This window comes from Euphorbia lathyris, chromosome 1, assembly GCF_963576675.1.
Source record: "Euphorbia lathyris chromosome 1, ddEupLath1.1, whole genome shotgun sequence".
Classification (NCBI taxonomy): Eukaryota; Viridiplantae; Streptophyta; class Magnoliopsida; order Malpighiales; family Euphorbiaceae; genus Euphorbia; species Euphorbia lathyris.
Window position 1 is genome coordinate 92553883 of NC_088910.1, and position 18423 is coordinate 92572305.

General features: G+C 36.6%; 1 protein-coding gene across 4 annotated transcripts; it reads right to left on the reverse strand.

Annotated features, from left to right (window-relative positions):
• Positions 1 to 5593: 5593 nt before the first annotated feature.
• LOC136206846 (uncharacterized) lies at positions 5594 to 14656 on the reverse strand. Of its 4 annotated transcripts, none has more exons than XM_065998044.1 (11): positions 14465 to 14656; positions 10418 to 11478; positions 10041 to 10340; positions 9851 to 9950; positions 9395 to 9762; positions 8543 to 9317; positions 7694 to 7832; positions 7483 to 7606; positions 7123 to 7413; positions 6903 to 7010; positions 5594 to 6453 (listed from the first exon to the last, which is right to left on the reverse strand). In XM_065998044.1, the coding sequence occupies exons 6-11, from the start codon at positions 8844 to 8846 to the stop codon at positions 5932 to 5934; spliced, it is 1488 nt and encodes a 495-aa protein (XP_065854116.1). In that variant the 5' UTR covers positions 8847 to 9317; positions 9395 to 9762; positions 9851 to 9950; positions 10041 to 10340; positions 10418 to 11478; positions 14465 to 14656; the 3' UTR covers positions 5594 to 5931. The 4 variants fall into 4 exon arrangements, with proteins under 4 accessions (XP_065854116.1, XP_065854110.1, XP_065854123.1 ...); XM_065998038.1 differs by having other exon boundaries at positions 10024 to 10340; XM_065998059.1 differs by having other exon boundaries at positions 5595 to 6453; positions 7694 to 7829; positions 10024 to 10340.
• Between the last annotated feature and the right edge of the window lie 3767 nt (positions 14657 to 18423).

Sequence of the window (18423 nt, forward strand, 5' to 3'; positions counted from 1 at the left end):
AAATGTTCTTGTCATCCTATCAATCAACACATGTTTGACGTCGACGATCGACTAAAAGGTGGGATTGTGGATTTGAATTCAAAAACATGTACATGTAGAAGATGGCAACTATCCGGGATTCCATGTCTACACGTGCTGCAACATTTAATTTAACGAATGCATATCAGTGGGTCAATCCTTACTACACGAACGAAAAAGTGAAACTGACATGGGCTGAGTCTATTTATCCAGTTGGTCACCAATCATAATGGTCGACCTGAGACCCCCCTATGAGAATTCTGCCCCCTAAAGTTCTTAGTAAGCCATCTAAGGGTCATCCAAAGAGTCAAAACAGAATACCGTCACAAGGCGAAGAAGTAGTTCGCACAACATGCAGCAGGTGTGGGAATACTGGTCATAATAGGTTGAATTGTCATCGTCCGCTTCCAAATACAATACGGATGCCAAGTAATATCTCAACTTCTGCAGCAAGCTGTTCGAGGAATATGGACACTTAATTTCTGAAGTTTATATCTTTTACCCTTCAAAACTTTTATTTGTGATGTTTATGTACTTGATGTATTAAAACTTTATTTTTGACGTTTGGGTAATTAACCTTTTAAAACTTTATTTGTTAGGTTAATGTACTTTGTTAAAACTTTCCACTCTTGAAGTAGTATGATGTTGTTACATCTGTCGCATAGTTGCAATTTAAATACCAAATGAGTACATAATCGGTCGAACCTGTCGTATTTTTTTAAATACGACAGGCGACAGAACATATAGTCTGTCGTATATTAAAAAAATACGATAGGCGACAGAATATATAGTCTGTCGTACCTGTCGTATTTTCATAAATACGACAGGCGACAGAACATATAGTTTGTCGTTTCTAAAATACGATAGGTGATAGAATATATAGTCTGCCGTACCTGTCGTATTTTCATAAATATTATGGAAATAATGCCTAATTATTTAACACAAAAAATGGAACATAAATGAATATACCAACATCAATGTACTAAATCCACTACCCATGTCGCACCTGTCGTATTTTCAACATCAATGTACTAAATCCACTACCGAAATTGATGCTGCCTCCTGCGCAATCTCTTCCCCTCCTCCATGATTATCTTCAATTTCAGATATCTGGGCTTCTTCATCGTCTTTCTCCTCACCTTCTGCTCTCTTCTCACATTCTTTCTGCTTCTCTCCTTTTTTCGTCTCCTCACCTTTATCTTGCTTCTCATTACCTTCTTCTTTCTTATTCTCATCACCTCCTTCTTTCTTATCAAAACCTCCTTCTTCATCATCTTTCTCTTCTTCATCACCTTTCTTCGCATCCCCATCTTTCTCCTCTTCTTCATCACCTTCCTTCGTATCCCCATCTTTCTCCTCCTCTTCTTTATCATCTTTATTCGCATCCCCATCGTTACTTGTATCATCTTTCTCCGCATATTGGAGTTCACCCTTCAGCCTCTTAACATCAGCCTCTACCGATGACAATCGACTCCCTAAGCTTGAAAATAGCTCGCTGCACCACTCTTGATGGGAGGTCATCATGTGATTGACCCTTTCCATAATTTCATCCATAAGTCCCCTTCTCCTATGCATTCTTGGACGGATTACAAACTGGTTATCATCATCTGCTTCTTCCTCGTCCACCTCAACTTCTTTTGTTCCCTCTTCATCTTCTTCATTTTCTTCCTCTTCGCCATATTCTCTGTCGTCATCTTCATTATCTTCCCCTGCCTTGTCCTCATCCTCATATTTTGCTTCCTCCTTCAAATGGTCCATAAGTTGTTTAAACCAACCACATTGCTTCTCTCCATCTTCTGGTTCAATGGTTGTATGTTCAGGAGGATCAGCTTCCTACAAAACAATTCCCAAATGTAATAAGTGAAAAAGCTTTCTAAATATAGCAACTCGTACAACATGTTCGCTTACCTCAAACAATGTATGTATTTCAGACAATTGCGCGGTCTTTAACTGTGTCCACCGAAGCACGTGGGGAATGGTGGATTCACATTCGAGTCTTGTATAAAAGATATTGGTAGCTTTCCATATCTCAAAAATCCAAACCTATCATCAAGCAACAAGTATACATAAATATTCTATACACTATAACAAGTACACATAAAGCAGACAAGTATACAAAAATTTCATACTTGGATTGCATGAGTAAAACCATACAGTTGATATGGAATCCGACCTTTCTCCTTTTTCCCCTCAACCATATCCTGAAAACTTCTCTTATCTAGAGCCGACTTCAAAGTCTTCAAGCTCTCATTAAAAGCCACCACACCCCACGGATACTTGTGGAACATCTCTAGGAACTCAGCAAGGGCATAATGTAAGGACGAACCTTTCGTGTGCGCTTGTATTCCAAAATTTTGCCATGTATGAAATATAGCATTGCCATCAAAACTGCATCACCATCGTCTTGCTTGGCCCAATCCGTTCCTATGAACTTCCCATATATGTCTTCGTGTTTTACATTAGTTTGCCTACCAAAAACTTATTCTTAAATCCTCCCTTAGTCATCATCTTCTTCATCCCTTTCGTTATTGCTTTTGTGCTTCCAAAGGGCAATCCTATAATTATCCCAAACTCCTTTGCAGTGTATCTCAACTCCAATCCCCTCACATTGAAACATATCTCCTTATCACATGTTTCAACTAGAGTAATCTGTCTAGTTAACAACGTGTGGATAAACAACTCGGACAGAGAGGGAAAATCTCGTCTGTGATAAGCTCCGAAACAGCATGCCCTAAATAAGTCTAATTGTTTAGGAGTCAAATTTTTTCTGATAACTGCACGCACGGACGTGTTAAACCTGTTAGATACTTGAGCGGATGAATTTAGGGCAAATGAGAATTTGAACTTTATCTCAGTCTTTCTCCTTTTGTTCTGTTGTGATACCCTTTGATGATGCTGCAAATAAGACAAATAATCATACAAATACAGAGAATATAATAGAAAATATACGTCAAATAACAGAATCTATAGGCTGTCGTACCTGTCGTATTTTAAAAATGCCACAGACGACAGAGTAAATAGTCTGTCATACCTGTCGTATTTTCATAAAATGCGACAGGCGACAGATTATATAGTTTGTCGTATCTGTCGTATTTTTTAAAATGCGATAGGAGACAGATTATATAGCATGTCGTACCTGTCGCATTTCACATAATAACAAAATGAGATTAATGCAACTAACTTTGATAGAATATCACATCAAATGATTAACTTTTTTTCATACACAATACAACTGATCTCCTTCTAGTTCATCCAATCACAATCATAATACCACAAAGTCAATATGAAGTACAAAAAGAGCCACAAAGTATCGACAAACATATGCAGAAATCTGCAAGGAACAAATCCCACAACTCTTCATGTATTCTAAGTTAGGAAGCAGTGCCCTATTCAAATCATATCCCCGAAACCTACCACCTGAATTCTTTAACAGCATACAAATATCAGCATTAGGTCCCTAAATTTATTGAACTCTCAATCACTAACTCCAAAATATACCTTCAATTGCACCTACTCTAAACTTTAACGAAAATTAGCTAAAATTAAACATTGAAATCGAGGAGAATCTGTGCAATTCACAATTGGGGAAAAGGAAGAACAACAAACAATTTCTATCCTCGTTCATCAATCAAATGTTTATAATCAACATAACAGAAAAAATTTGATGCTCTTTTATATAGATTATTGAAACATTCACAACATTAACATAATAAAACAACAAAACATTCTTTAACCCCAAAACATTCTTTAACCCAAAACAAATATCAGCACTACTGCTCAATAACCATGGAGAAGTTAAAAGATTTGGTATTTGATTTAGGGAAATAGCTAACATAACTTTCGTTTGCTCTGAGATTCCTTCTTACCCTTACCCATGGTGGAACGAGATTGTCGGAACGAGATTCGTCGTTCGCCGTCGCTGTTCACCGTTCGCCTACGCCGTTCACCTACGTCGTTCGCTGTTCGCCGTTCGCCTACGCCGTCGCTGTTCGCTGTTGGTCGTTCACCTATCGCAGTCTTCCTCCTCTTCCTTCCTATCGAGTCTATCGCAGTCGCAGTCTTCCTCGTTTGATAGATTAGGGCGAAAAAACAGGGAAGGGGAAAGTAAGGGTAAAGTTGTCCAAATTCTACAAAATTGCCTATATTTGTAAAAAGTTGGATAACTAGTCTAAAAATGTAAATGGGTTATAAAATTGGACTAGTTTTGTAATTATCCCTAATTTAAAACATGTCCATTTTAGACATTTTAAATCCGAACAGTAACAGTTAAATATAATTTTACCAAACACTAGTAATTAAACAGCTAATAACAAACAGCTAACAGCTTACTGCAACTGCAAACAGCTAACATCAACCGCAACAACTATTAGCTAACAGGCCCTAAAAATACCACAAATACCGATCTAAATCATTCAAATCATAAGAATTATTCTTGGAATTAACCTTTAACCTTTTATTAAATGATAAAATTAAACAAGTTACAATTTTCCATATTTTTTATAACTGATGACATAAATTATTTGAAATTGTATAAGCAAATGAAATAAATTTATTAGGTATAGATATTAATTAGAATTATTTTTCAAATTCGATTTTTAAAAATAACATTTTTGAACTATTTTTTCCTATCATTTTTTGTTATGTAGGGCATGTTTGATAACGAAGTTCAACACTTAAAATTAATACATTAAGTACTTTTTGGTTTTAAACTTGTTTGATAATTCAACTTAAAATTTCTAGTTAAGTCAAAAAAATCACTTATTTGGATAAGTCAAAATATTTAACTTAACATTTTAAGTTCAACTTATCACCTAATATTTTTAAATTCAGTACTTAATTTTAGTATTTATCAAACAGTTACATCATTTGATATTTTCAGCATTTATAATATTCAGCACTTAAAATTCAATACTTATTTTTCTAGCACTTAGTTTTCAGTTTTATCAAACGTCATCTAAGTAAAAATATGATAATCTATTCGAGTTTCTCTCTAATAATGTATCAACTTTATATAATAAAAAAAATCAGTCACTACAAGAAAAACGCGAAATAGAGACCATGTCTTTGGTCTCTAACCTGGTCTCTAAGACACTTTTGAGACCAGTTTTGGTAGTTTTGCAACCAGGTAAGGTTGGTCTCAATTTCGCAAGTTGCAAAGGATGTTCGTAGCAAAGTTCAGCTACGAGTTGCAAACATTAAAGACCAAGACTGGTAGCAAAGTCGCGTCGCAAACTTAGAGACACAAGTTAGCTACTCTACATTGTCTCAAATATTTGAGACCATGCTTGGTAGCAGAGTCACGTCGCAATCTTTGAGACACAAATTAGCCACTCTACTCCATCTCAAAACACATCATCAAAATCTACAATTCACCAACGGATTACCGACAGAGTATGGACAAAAAAATTTATCGGTAAACCTGCATTTACTGTTCAATTTTAGCAGCAATAGCAGCATTTCGTGGAGAGCTTTTTTTCTTATTTTCCCTGTACATTTCTATTATCGGGTTTCAATATTAACATGCTGTAATACTTAATATCATATAACCATTCACAAAGTTCCATAATAAAATCTACAAGATAATATATTTAACAAAATATTAGTTGAAGTTAATGTTTACATATCCAAATTAGCTTAAAGCTAATGATAAGATCTCAAAATGATAACAATCTAACTACCAAAAAGTTGGGATGTTATGTCTCATACTCGCCCTCTTTCCAAATCCTATACCAAAAAGAGACAACCTTGCACCTTTGACCTCTTCAAAAAACTATACCAAAGGAGACAATCTAGGACCTTTGACCTCTTTCAAAAAAACATACCATAAAGAGACAACCTAAGAACCAATGGCCTCTTTCAAAAAAAAAACTATACTAAGAAGACACAACCAAGGGATCAATGAATCTAAGTTAGTCACGTACGGTCTAACCTCTCTAAGGCCTCAAGTCGACTGAGAGCAGTTTGGAGTTGCCTTAATGATGGGCCAAGTTGGGTCTCTACCTCTATCAGTCGCAAGCGAAGCTCGCTAACTTCATTGGCACCAACACGTAGTGTTATAAGATCAAGTGATTGCTCCATACGTTCTTGTCGTTCATCGACCCGCTCTAGATGCTCTATAAAACGAGCCCTCTCGGCATTGAAACCATTAAGCCTTTCCTGTATTGACTGAATATCAGGCTGTACATTAGCAGTTGAGGTAGATGCACCACCAAAAGTTGAAGATGTCGCTGCTCTTGCACTTCTAGGATGTGACATGCGGTCCCGAAAATAATTGGAAGCTGCTGAACCAAGTCCATAAATCCTCCCATCTCTGTTAATTCCTCCAATAGCCACATAGAATGCTTCTATTTCATTAAGTTGTTCACCAACTTCTTCGGGAGTCATCTCGGGAGCCATTTGTTCAACCTGTTGTGTAATATTGTTCACATAGTTTTCCTACAATTGTCAATGAAAACAAAATTGATAATTAATGTCAAGTGAGTTGTTGATAAATTAAATGAAGTTTAGTCAATTGGTTGATACATAAAGCCCACATCCATACATAAGCATATTTAAATACTGTCAGAGATGCAAAGCATGTTTACCAATCCAAAATTAAACAATTTTCTACACTTGGAACAAATCATGCAATTTTTTGCAGCAGCATATATTCCCAAAGGTTGCTGAACTTTTTTACATTCTGCATATAAGTTGTGTAAATAAGGCCTAAATTTCTCATAAGTTGCATAAACTCAAAACCTTGAAATCCAAAACTCATTAGCCACATTTAACCGAAACAACATCACAATAACTGCAAGATGCAAGCTACAAATTGCACCATATGTCACTATATTCACCCCATAGCCTCAAAAGACTGATTAATAACAAGTAAAGTGAATTATTACCTGAATTACTTTACAACGATTATTAACGAATGAAACTCCATCGTGCTCGTGAGTGTGTCCCCATAAAAATACTTGGTCAGCAGTAGGTTTCTTGCCTAATTCATTTTCCTGAATGGAGTATAAACTGAATTAACAAATGTATATCCAATAAAATAATTAAAGCCAAATGCTATCATAATCTGGTCATAATTAAACGTATCTAAAATGTCAAGTAGCATACAAGCTTTTGTGCAGATTTTGCATGGGCATATGAACCACCAGTATGGGTTCCTTTTGCCACACCATCTTCTCCTACCCTTTCTTTTTTGGCAAGCTCACTTTTCCTTTTAAACTCAGGAGTGCCCCACATACGCTGCCACGGCTCCCAAACATCTTCGGGGCACCAAATAGGCCTTGTTCCAGCTTTTCTTATCCTATTCAATGTTCCCTTGTAGCGATCTTGGAGTTTGCTAATAAACGCCTTCCTTATTATGTCATCAGAATATTTGGTAGTGTCCCATACACATCGTTTCTGTAAAAATTTACAGATTGCTGAGTAATAAACTTTTCAAGCTGAAATTGCAATGGATAATTTGAATACCTTAAACTCCTCCCAATATTTTTCCAGCATTGCATCTGATAGCATTTGAAATGTATATGCGACTGGTTGCAGATATTGTTGAAAGATGCCTGTCACCACCGTCGCAATATGATGATCAATAAACCTGCATCACACACTATATCAATTCTTAAATAAATACATGTTAATAGACAACTTATTATCTACTTGTCACATATGGGCTTTAATGTACTTGTTATCTACTCCAAGTACAACAATGAATCTGTCATTATTATCTCTTGGCGCATCAGTTGATATATTCCTTCGTGGTGCATAGCGTCGGCTTGTTGTAATTGAGCAAGGAGCGGAAGATCCTGCAGCGCTGGAACCTGCTGAGTAGCTAAAAATTTAGTATTTTATAGTTCAGTAGCTAAAGAATATTTGAGATACTAAGAATCAGGTCTGCCATATTTTTGGCAGTTAAACTCAGAACAAGAAAGATCAACAAGTGACAGCAGAAGCAGTTAAGAATTTCACATGTACAAATTTGATTGTTCATAATCTTAAGCATAAATATACCAATATGAGATCAATTAATAGGAAAATCATGTTTGTACTTAACACACAAAACAATATGTTATTATGTATACAAATCAGAGAACTTGATAATAAGTCTTCTCCATTGAGTGCATAGAAATGGTGTATGCTAATTTTTCAAAAATCAAGATACCTGAAAACAGATGGAAAATGATTTTGCTACACCAATTGGAAACAAATTTTGAAAAGAGTTTCTCGCAGAGTTTCTCAACCTATTTCATACTTGGTAGAAGAGTTTCAACTTACCGAGATTATACAAAAGAAAATGTAAGCGCGGTCTATAATTACATTGCATGAAAATATATACCATAACATAACTATAATAATGTGTCCTTTTTTTTAGTATAAGAATATAAGATATTCAAACTAGAAATTACTTAGTATAAAATATGGCAGACCTGATTCTCAGTATCTCAACTACGGCATGGTGAGGATCTGAGGAAATTGCCTATAGGTCGTGTCAAAAAGAGAACAAAAAAAAAGTGGAAGTGCAGTTGTATCTTACTTGGCTGAGATTGTGGTGGAACAAAAGGTTGCATAGGCGGTCCATGCAACGTAGTAGACTGAGTATCAGGATCCGTTGTGGATGAAGGCAATGTCTCATTCATAGATGAATGTGTAGGAGGTGTCTCTTGTACTTGTGAAGGCGATGCCTCTCGAACACGTGAAGTCGAAGAAACCAAATGCATGTTTTGCAAGTAGTGTGGTATAGTTCTAGGAAATAACATCCTTATAGGTTTCTTGCCCTTGTTCCCATTATTGGGTGTGCTCTTATCACCACCTCCCTCTTGATCTCCATTTTCACCCATCCTGTAAAGTCACATATAAACTAAAACAAGAAACAATCAAACAGATAGTAGTTTTCTTTCAAGACATTAAAAAGAATTTAATTGCCATAAATAATTCGACTATAATCCATAAAAATTCATAACCATAAATTCAACATGTAATAAGCAAAAAATAGTCTTCTAAAGTCAACAACAAACATAATAATGTAAATTTCACTCGAAATTAATCACTTCCATCGTCGCTAAGATCGATATCATCATTTGAATTATCGCTAAGCTCATCCTCATTATCAGATTCAGAAATCAGAACCTCTTCTTCATCAGTTTCTTCTCCTGGCAACTCAAAATAAGGATCATTATCTACACTGTTTAAAGGAATATCATCTTCATGCGAAACTTCAACTTCAATTAATTGAGGCTCTTGTTCTTGAAATGCGTCGTTGTTAGCACCAAGCTTATTCTCTGGTATGTCGAAGACTCCTCTAGGTTTAACTGTGCACGCAACAACCCAATCAACCTTATCATGCTTCAAAGAAGGATAAGAAACAAAGTAAACTTGGGTCGCTTACATAGACAAAATGAATGGCTCATAATTCTTAAATTTGCGCTTCATATTAACTTCAACGATGTTGTACCGATCATGAACTCGAATCCCGACATTTGGCATAGGGTCATACCATGTGCATTTGAACACCACAGTTTTTTGAACCGGTAAACCAGGATAAGAAACTTCAATTATCTCATCAATCACTCCAAAATATTCAAAGCCATCTCCAAAGATGCAAACAGCATTGTTTGAAGTTGATCGGTCACCACTATGCGATGTTGTGTGGAATCTATAACCATTCACAAAATATACATCGAATGTCATCACCATTTGGGACGGTTTAAGAGCCAAATTAGCAACACAATGGTTCTCCATTGCATTCTGCTGACTCTAATTAAAAAAAAAGAAAAATTTAATCAATAACATAAACGGTTAATGATGTACACTATTAATTATTAGCAAGTTAGCTGCAACTTACAAAATTGAAGAACCATTTGGCAAAATGTTTATCCACATCAGATTCGATGGCTGAATCAGTAGCATCAGGGTCTAGACCTTGCAAATGTTCCTTATATAACCTAGTATAGTAACAGTTCAAGACATGAATATTTACCAATGTTAAATTGTAAATTAACATTATATGAAGCTTACTCCACATATGGCCTCACTTCTAGACAGTTCAACAAGATGTAAGAGTGAACTGCTACATGCTCCTTATCATCCAACCATCTTGTTCTCACACGTCCACTATAGCGACCATTGTATGAGAATAACATCAAACTCGACTTATCCCCGATATTATTATCACCTCCATCATCATTGCGAGGCACTTGGCGGTGGCACATATAGACTTGCGGCTTGAAGTAGTATGAACAGAAATTAGATGACTCCTCCACCAAATATGCATTGCAGATTGAACCTTCAACTCGTGCTTTGTTTTTTACACTTTTTTTAGGCGGCCTAGAAATCTACATATAAATGAAATCAAGAATGACATAAGAGGATAGAATAGGAACTAGGAAACTTATATAGTGAATTATAATACCTTTCAAATGGATACATCCATCGGTATTGAACTGGACCAGCAACTCTAGCTTCATAAGGCAAATGTATTGGAAGATGCTCCATTGAGTCGAAGAATCCTGGTGGAAATATCATTTCTAGTTTGCAAAGAATTATTGGGATCTCCTGCTCTAATTGTGCCATATCATCAACTCTGATCACATATGATGTTAAGTTTTTGAAAAAACAACTCAACTCTGTAATAGCTTCCCAAACATTTTTTGGAAGCATCTCACGAAGTGCAATGGGTAGCAAACGATGCATGAAAACGTGACAGTCGTGACTCTTCATGCCAAATAGCTTAGCTTTTTTTATCATCAACACATCTACCCAAGTTAGAGACATAACCATCTGGAACTTTCAATAGCTTAACCCAATCGCACACTTTTTTTTTGAGCCTGACTTAAAGTGTAACAAACCTTTGGGTAGTTACCGGTGATAATATCCTTGAGAAGCCCTATTATAGAACAAAGCAACATCTTCACGGGCTTTAGAATTATCTTTCGTTTTACCCTTTACATTCATTACAGTGTTGAACACATTTTCAAATACATTCTTCTCAATATGCATCACGTCAAGATTGTGACGGACCATATTAGTTTTCCAATAAGGAAGATCCCAAAAAATGCTTCTCTTCTTCCACCAACAAGTTGGGCCACAAATTTGCTTATTCACATGTTCAGAATCAAGTTCAGTTACTCTCCGCAACTATAGATCTTCTATCTCAGATAATACTTGTTGACCAGTCTTAATGGGTGGAGGGGGTCTTCTCTCAATGCAATTAAGTCTAAACTTTGTCTTGTTTCTTCTGTATTTATGGTTCATAGGCAAAAATTTGCGATGATTGTCAAACCATGAGGTTTTTCGACCGTTTGGCAATGAGAATGCATTTGAATGTTCCATACAGTAGGGACATGCCATTTTCCCAGCTGTGCTCCATCCAGACAACATTGAGTAAGCTGGAAAGTCACTGATAGTCCATATTAAAGCAGCTCGCAGGGTAAAGTTTTGCTTTAACGAAACATCATAAGCATCAACTCCATTCTGCCAAAGATTTATCAATTCGTATATCAGAGGTTGCAAATACACATCTAGATTCTGCTTCGGGTAAACACTATAGTATGACAATTTAACACACAATTGAGAAGAACATCAACAGCAGGAGATAAACACTATAGAATTCTCCTTCAGTGCAAAAGTCTCTATTCCTAGGACATACATCCTATAAAGTGTTTGTGACTCTGTACATTTAACTAGATGCATCAAACTCATAATTAAAACAAAATTTGTTATGTCTATGCATGATTAGCAGCTAGCAAGTCTTTCCTACTTCTTTTTAGACATATTCAAAGCTCATTCATGACAAGAAAGAATAGTAGCAGATGAAAAAAGGATGAATGGAATCTTTATAATCAAAACCCAAAACTTGCTTAAAGTGTGTACATTCTAATTTTTTCAAACAAATCTTGTTCTTGTCTATGATTTTAAAACGCATCTACATCTATTAAAAATTCACCTTATTACTAAGTTTTGATCACTTCTCTTCATTTTTAAATGGAATTCAATTTATTCTCATCCTATTGTCATCACTCAGGCCGACCTTCTCAGTCTTTTACCTCGACTCGATGGTTACATTGGTACTATCACCTATCATACATAAACTCTCATATATTCATATATCTGACCCATATAATCTTGACCTGTTGCAAAGTCTGTACATGTTGGAGTGTCCACACCACATCCAATCCCCTATAAATTGATTGTCAACCAAACCTCTAATTCATTAAATCACTTGCAAAACAGAAAAAAAAATGTCCTCTCCATTGCTTCTTTCTCTTCTAGTTTTAGCCATAAACCAAGGCCTAACCCATGGGGTAGAGCCCCTGCAATCCAGAGCTAGAGAGTATCTAAAAGCACACAACCAAGCAAGATCACCAGTAGCCATTAGGCCTCTTAAATGGAGGGAAAAGCTAGCCAATGCCTCAAGTAGACTCGTCAGGTATCAAAGGAACAAAATGGGTTGTCAATTTGCTAATCCCAGCAACATCAAGTATGGTGCAAACCAGCTATGGGCTAGTGGTTTGGCTGTGAGTCCATTAATGGTTGTTGATAATTGGGTTCAACATAAGATTTACTATAACCACACAAATAATTCATGTTTACCAAATGTCAGTTAGAAGTTTTGAGTAATGGAAGGTATAGAAGTGCTTTGCACCGTTTCCTGGCTGACAAGAATGGAAGCAGGATCTCCATTGCTACCTTCTACAACCCTGCTGGTGATGCCATCATTTCTCCGGCTTCCAAACTGGTGTATCCTCATGGCTACAGGTTTCAAGATTACCTAAAGCTCTATTCCACAACTAAGTTTTTAGATAAGGGCCCTAGATTTGAATCCATGAAAAACATGAACAATGGATACAACGGTGCCAATATCTAGAAGGGTGCAAGTTATGTTCTGTTCTCTAGTATTTCTGTGAGTTCCTATAAAAAATGTAATGGGAATTTGTTGAAGTAAAAGAAGTTGGGGTGTAGTATTATTAAAGGAAAGTCGAATCTCAGAAAGAAGCAAGTATTAAGAAAGGTATATTAGCACATGTAAAGGAGTAAATGGTATTAAGAAAGCTAATTAAAAAATAAAAACAAAAAGTATTGGCTATTGAAATGAATGGAATCCAAGCATTTACAATTGGAAGTGGGGGATAAGATTTTAGAAATATGTGGTATTTCTTTCTTTATCTGACATGGCCTGGCCTGGCCTAGCCACATACCATACCAGGAACATGTTTTTTTTAACTAGTTTTCCTGGAAATAGTGATAAATAATTCAAGCTATACCAGAACAGGTTCACTTTTATCCTATTCTATTCTATTCTATGAGACTCACTTTAATTCCTTCCATAAATTAGAGTCCAATAAAAAATAATAATTGAATATGTGAATAAGATTGAAACAAATGAGAAGTTGTCAATTAAAATGCACATTTTAGCACTTGTCTTGCCATCTCATCAGTAGTATCAGATTGCCACCATTTTTAGCATTTCCTTCCCCAAATTGAAGTTCAGCAGGGATCTTCACTTTCAGAAAGGAATATGCTTAAATTGTAAGAATTCGAGAAGGTGATGCTCAATACAATACCTCATGTTTTAAGGATAAGAAACAGAAGAATTCCATATCAGCTTTTAACCTAGACAGCCATACATTAAATATTAGTATCACATATCTCCTTGGGTCCAGAACTCACTAGTTCACATGATAAGATATAGTGAGTCCTTTGGTTAAACATGAGGAGGATTGCAGTTCACATTTGTTACACTAAATGCTCATTTCCTATTCTACTGTGACTTCTTTCAAGTCTTTTTTTTATTATTTGCAAAATCTAGTCTGAAACAATGGTTCAGGGATTCTTTTTAGTGAAAAATTAGAAACTTTCCATGCAAATAGTGAGTGATTTTGTTAACAAAACCAACACGAGTATTATATAGTAGAGGTTTATTAAACTCCTCACCTTAAAGCATTGCATAAAGACACTCACAACCAGTAAAGTCCAAAAAGCTAACTAAAATCCATATGCAAGAACCAAGGAGCATCCTATGGGAAGTAGCAAAAGTAGCTAAAGTCAAGAAATGAAATGACACAGTTCACACTACGAAGCCACCACAACCCAAGACGGATTTTAAAAAAAATATGCATCTTTTTGGTTACTAGTGATTTTCGAAGACGATACTTATCTCTCTAAGAACCTGACTTTCATCTTTTGTACTGTACCCACGAAGAAATGGGGGATGAATAATTGAATATTGACAAATTGGCAAAGATAAGTTCCACAGAGAGTGAAATACACACGCAGACTCGAAAGAGAAAATTGTATGTTTTGTAGCTGAAGAAAAAGAAGCAATGCGGCCATCATTCAAAAAGAAACTTTTTTAAGAAATAAGGAAAGGAAAGAAATTGCACTTTTCATAGCTAAAATCCATAAAAACTCAAAAACCTAGAAAGTTAAATCACAAAAAAGGAGGAAAAGAGGCTCTTACTTTGTGTAGAACAACGAATTTGAGTCTTCATAACAAAACCCTTCTTCCTCTGTATCTTCTTCTCCTCCCTTTCTCTTTCCCACCTTGTGTGAAACAAAATTTTAGCAAAATGGGTTTCTGGAAGACATGGCTGAGAACCCTAACACTAAAATCGATTTTTAGTAGAACAGAGAGAAGACATGAGAGGAGAGTCTCGTAATATCTAGTTTTAGGTTTTACTGTGCGTTCTCTTTCTTTTAGGATAAATCAAAGGGTCAACTTTTTATTTAGGTTAAATCAGATGGTTGTGATTAAGGGGTAGTGAAAATATCAATGGTTCGATTAAGGGATAAGTAGTAATTTTTATTTTTTACTTTTTACCCCTTAATTTTCACTTTCTAATGGTTCTGATTAAGGGGTAAGTAGTAATTTCCCACTTTAATTTTGGCGGCAATTTTGGCGCCCAAACATTACAACAACTCTTTGATTTTGCAAGAGTAAAATTTGCAACTCGCGTACCTTTAAGACATGTTCTGTGTCTCTAATGTAGTCAACAAGTCAAATATTATCTTTGCAACCCAGAAAACACGTTAGATACCGTATGTGTTGCAAATGTTGAGACCAAATTTAGAGTCGGTCTCAAACTCTGGTCTCTATTTTGCGTTTTTCTTGTAGTGAGTTTTCGTGAATATATTGAACACAATAAGATTCTTTAAAATTAATCATACTAAAAACAAGGATAAAAATGGAGAAAAAATAATAGACGAAATAAATTCAAGATATTATATATTTTGAATAAAAATTAAATTTAAAATTATTTTTATAAATTTACGAATTCAATGTATATATAATATTATTTAGTTAACTACAATTTATATATATATAACGCACAACACAATATATATTATAGATGTTATGTTTGTTGAAACATCTTTCCACATAATTTTGATTTGACAAAATTGTTTAAGTGTAATTAAGAAATATTCTAAACACACTAAGTTTAAATGCTTTGATTTATTCTACTAATGTGTTTGTTCAATGTTGAGTTAAATTGTTTATAAGACACAAAGATTAAAAGGCCCAAAGCCCAATACGGAAGTCAAAGCCCAAGTCAAACAGTTTAAGGCAACTCGGCCCGCGTATGTCAAAACGCTGTCGTTATGTATAAAATGCAGCTCAGCGGAAGAAGGATCTAGAAGACCTTCCTGGAACAACTTCGGGACGAAGCTGCTGAGTTGATTCGACAAAGAGTACAAGACAGCAGCTGAGCAAGAACAACTTCCAGACAAAGTGTTTCCACTTTGGGTAAAGTTCAGAAGACACAGAATGCTGTCTAGTTGACCTTACCATAAATGGAGAGACATTCTGCCAAGCTGACCAAAAGCTGACCTAGGACAGAAGATACTCAAATCTGATTGGCCGAGAGCTCTGAGCAAGACAGGATGACAACGACATGAAGCCGTTTCCCTCCAACGGTTATTTCAAAATTCAAAATGACCGACACCTCAGACGTCTCTATAAATAGAGCTCTTCAGTTGCTTCATTCAATACAGAACTTGATCAAGCCATTACGCTGACCAAATTTCTACGCAAAGTTCTGCAAGAAAAAGCAAAGCAATCTTACACTAAATTTCATATCTTTTGTGTAAAAGTCTAGAGTGATTATTCAATCATCTAAGGTGTCTTAGCAATCGTTGTTTAGGACAAATACTTATCATTTCTAGAGATTAGAAAGGAGAGGCTGAGTACTCGGTTATAGTACTCAGCGAAAGATTAGGATTGAGTAGAGGTATAGAGGAAGGTACTCTTGTTATACGCAGTTGCTAAGATTGTAAAAGGTTTGATGCTCTACCGTTAAAGAGCTCAGTAGAGAATTCGAAATCTCGAAACGTGTTCCGGGGACAGGACGTAGGCTTGGAGGCCGAACCTGGATAAATCTGCTGAGTAACATATTTCTAACCTTAAACTCCTTTATATATTTATTGCTTGCTTAAACAAAAACTGACCAAGTAAAGAGGTCAAGATGAGTTGTGCGCATTGAATATCTGAGCTCAGGAATAAACTCTAAGTGCTATCTCCTGACTCAAGTAAAGAAACTGACCTAGTCACCAGTTGACTAAGCCAGTATCTTGTTATTCACTCAGCACCGCTGTTAAAACCTTTTTCTCACGAAAAAGAAGTCTGCCCTAACTTAAAATTTTTAAATAGTTCCTACCCCCCCTTGGAACTATACTTGTAACGTTATAAGGGACCAACAAGTGGTATCAGAGCTCTAAAGGCTCACTGTAAAAGGTTTAACCACCTTGAGCTGATCCCCACCATGGGCGAAAACAGCACTCGGTTTCTCCCAGGAAACCAAACAACTCAGATCTTACCTGAGGGGCTGTCCATTACTCGGCCTCCCCTATTCTTCGGGTCTAACTATACCTTCTGGAAGAATAGGATGAAAAATTTCATTCAGGCTACAAATATGAGTGCCTGGCTATCCATAGTCCAAGGTCCATTTGTACCTGTCGAAGTTGTGGCTGGCCAAACAGTTGTTAAAGCTGAGGCCAAATGGACAGAGGATGATCTCAAGAAGCTACAAAATCATGCCTCAGCTATAAACATGCTTCACTGTGCGCTCGATGCTGCAGAATATAATAAAATTTCAGGTTGTGAGTCGGCGCAAGAGATCTGGAAGAAGCTGGAGGTCACCTACGAAGGAACCAATAAAGTAAAGGAGTCCAAGGTGAACCAGCAAATGAGACTGTACGAGCTGTTCGAAATGAACAATGATGAGGGAATATCTGACATGAATGCAAGGTTTACCAACATCATCAATGAGCTCAAGAGACTTGGGAAGATCTTCACTGAGGAAGAACAAGTCAAGAAGATACTCAGGAGCCTTCCCAAAGACTGGCAAGTAAAGAAGACCGATGTTGAGGAAGCTCAGGACTTAACCACCTACAAATATGATGAGCTCATCGGCTCGCTGCTGACCCATGAGATCTCGATGAAGAATTTCGAGGTGAAGGAAAAGTCTGAAGACAATAAGCAAAAATCTCTTGTCATGAAAGCTGACTCCACTGATGGGAGCTCAACAGATGATGAGGAGATGGCTATGTTCACAAGGAAGATGAAAAGGCTGTTCAGAAAGAATGACAAATATTCTAAGAAGCCTTATAGAAAGTTTGATAAGTATAAAGCTGAGTCCAGCGACAGCAAATACAAGAAGGACAACTCAAAGCCCATTACATGCTTTGAATGTCATCAAACTGGCCATATCAAGTCAAGCTGCCCCACGCTAAGGAAAGAAAAGAAGAACGGCAAAAAGGCAATGGTGGCAACATGGAGCGACAGTGATGAGTCTTTATCAACAGAAGCTGAGGCCACTGAGTCAGCAAAGATATGCTTCATGGATGACGAACTTGCTGAGCCGTGCGTCTCTGAGCATGCTGACCCCTCCACGACATCTGATGAAGAGGAGCAATCAAATGAGGTAATATCACTTCCCCAGCTCAGAAACGAAATGGGTAATGCCCTGAGTGACCTCTATACACTTGTTAAAAAGTGTAATAAGAAAATTAGAGCACTCAGCAGGCGCTGTGACGAGGTTGAAGAGGTCAAGCTAAGTGACCTCAGATTCCTTCTTCAGGACAACTCAACTTTACATGATAACATGGAGATCATACATAAGTCTGTCTCTGAAGTCCAATCAGATTCAAAGAAACTGAGAAAGGATGTCACAAATATCCAGAACCAACTAAAGGTTCAAAACAAAAGAAATATTCCTCTGAATGCTCAGTACCGAAGTACTGGTCAGCAGAGATGGAATCCCCAGCGGAATGTCCAGTGTGACTTCTGTGGGAAGAAAGGACACACCACAAAGGTGTGCTGGCACGCTCAGCACTGTGGTGCTGACCAGTCAGTGAGAAATCCTAAACGGAAGGTCAGCTGTGACTTCTGTGGAAAGAATGGCCATACCATCCAAGTATGCC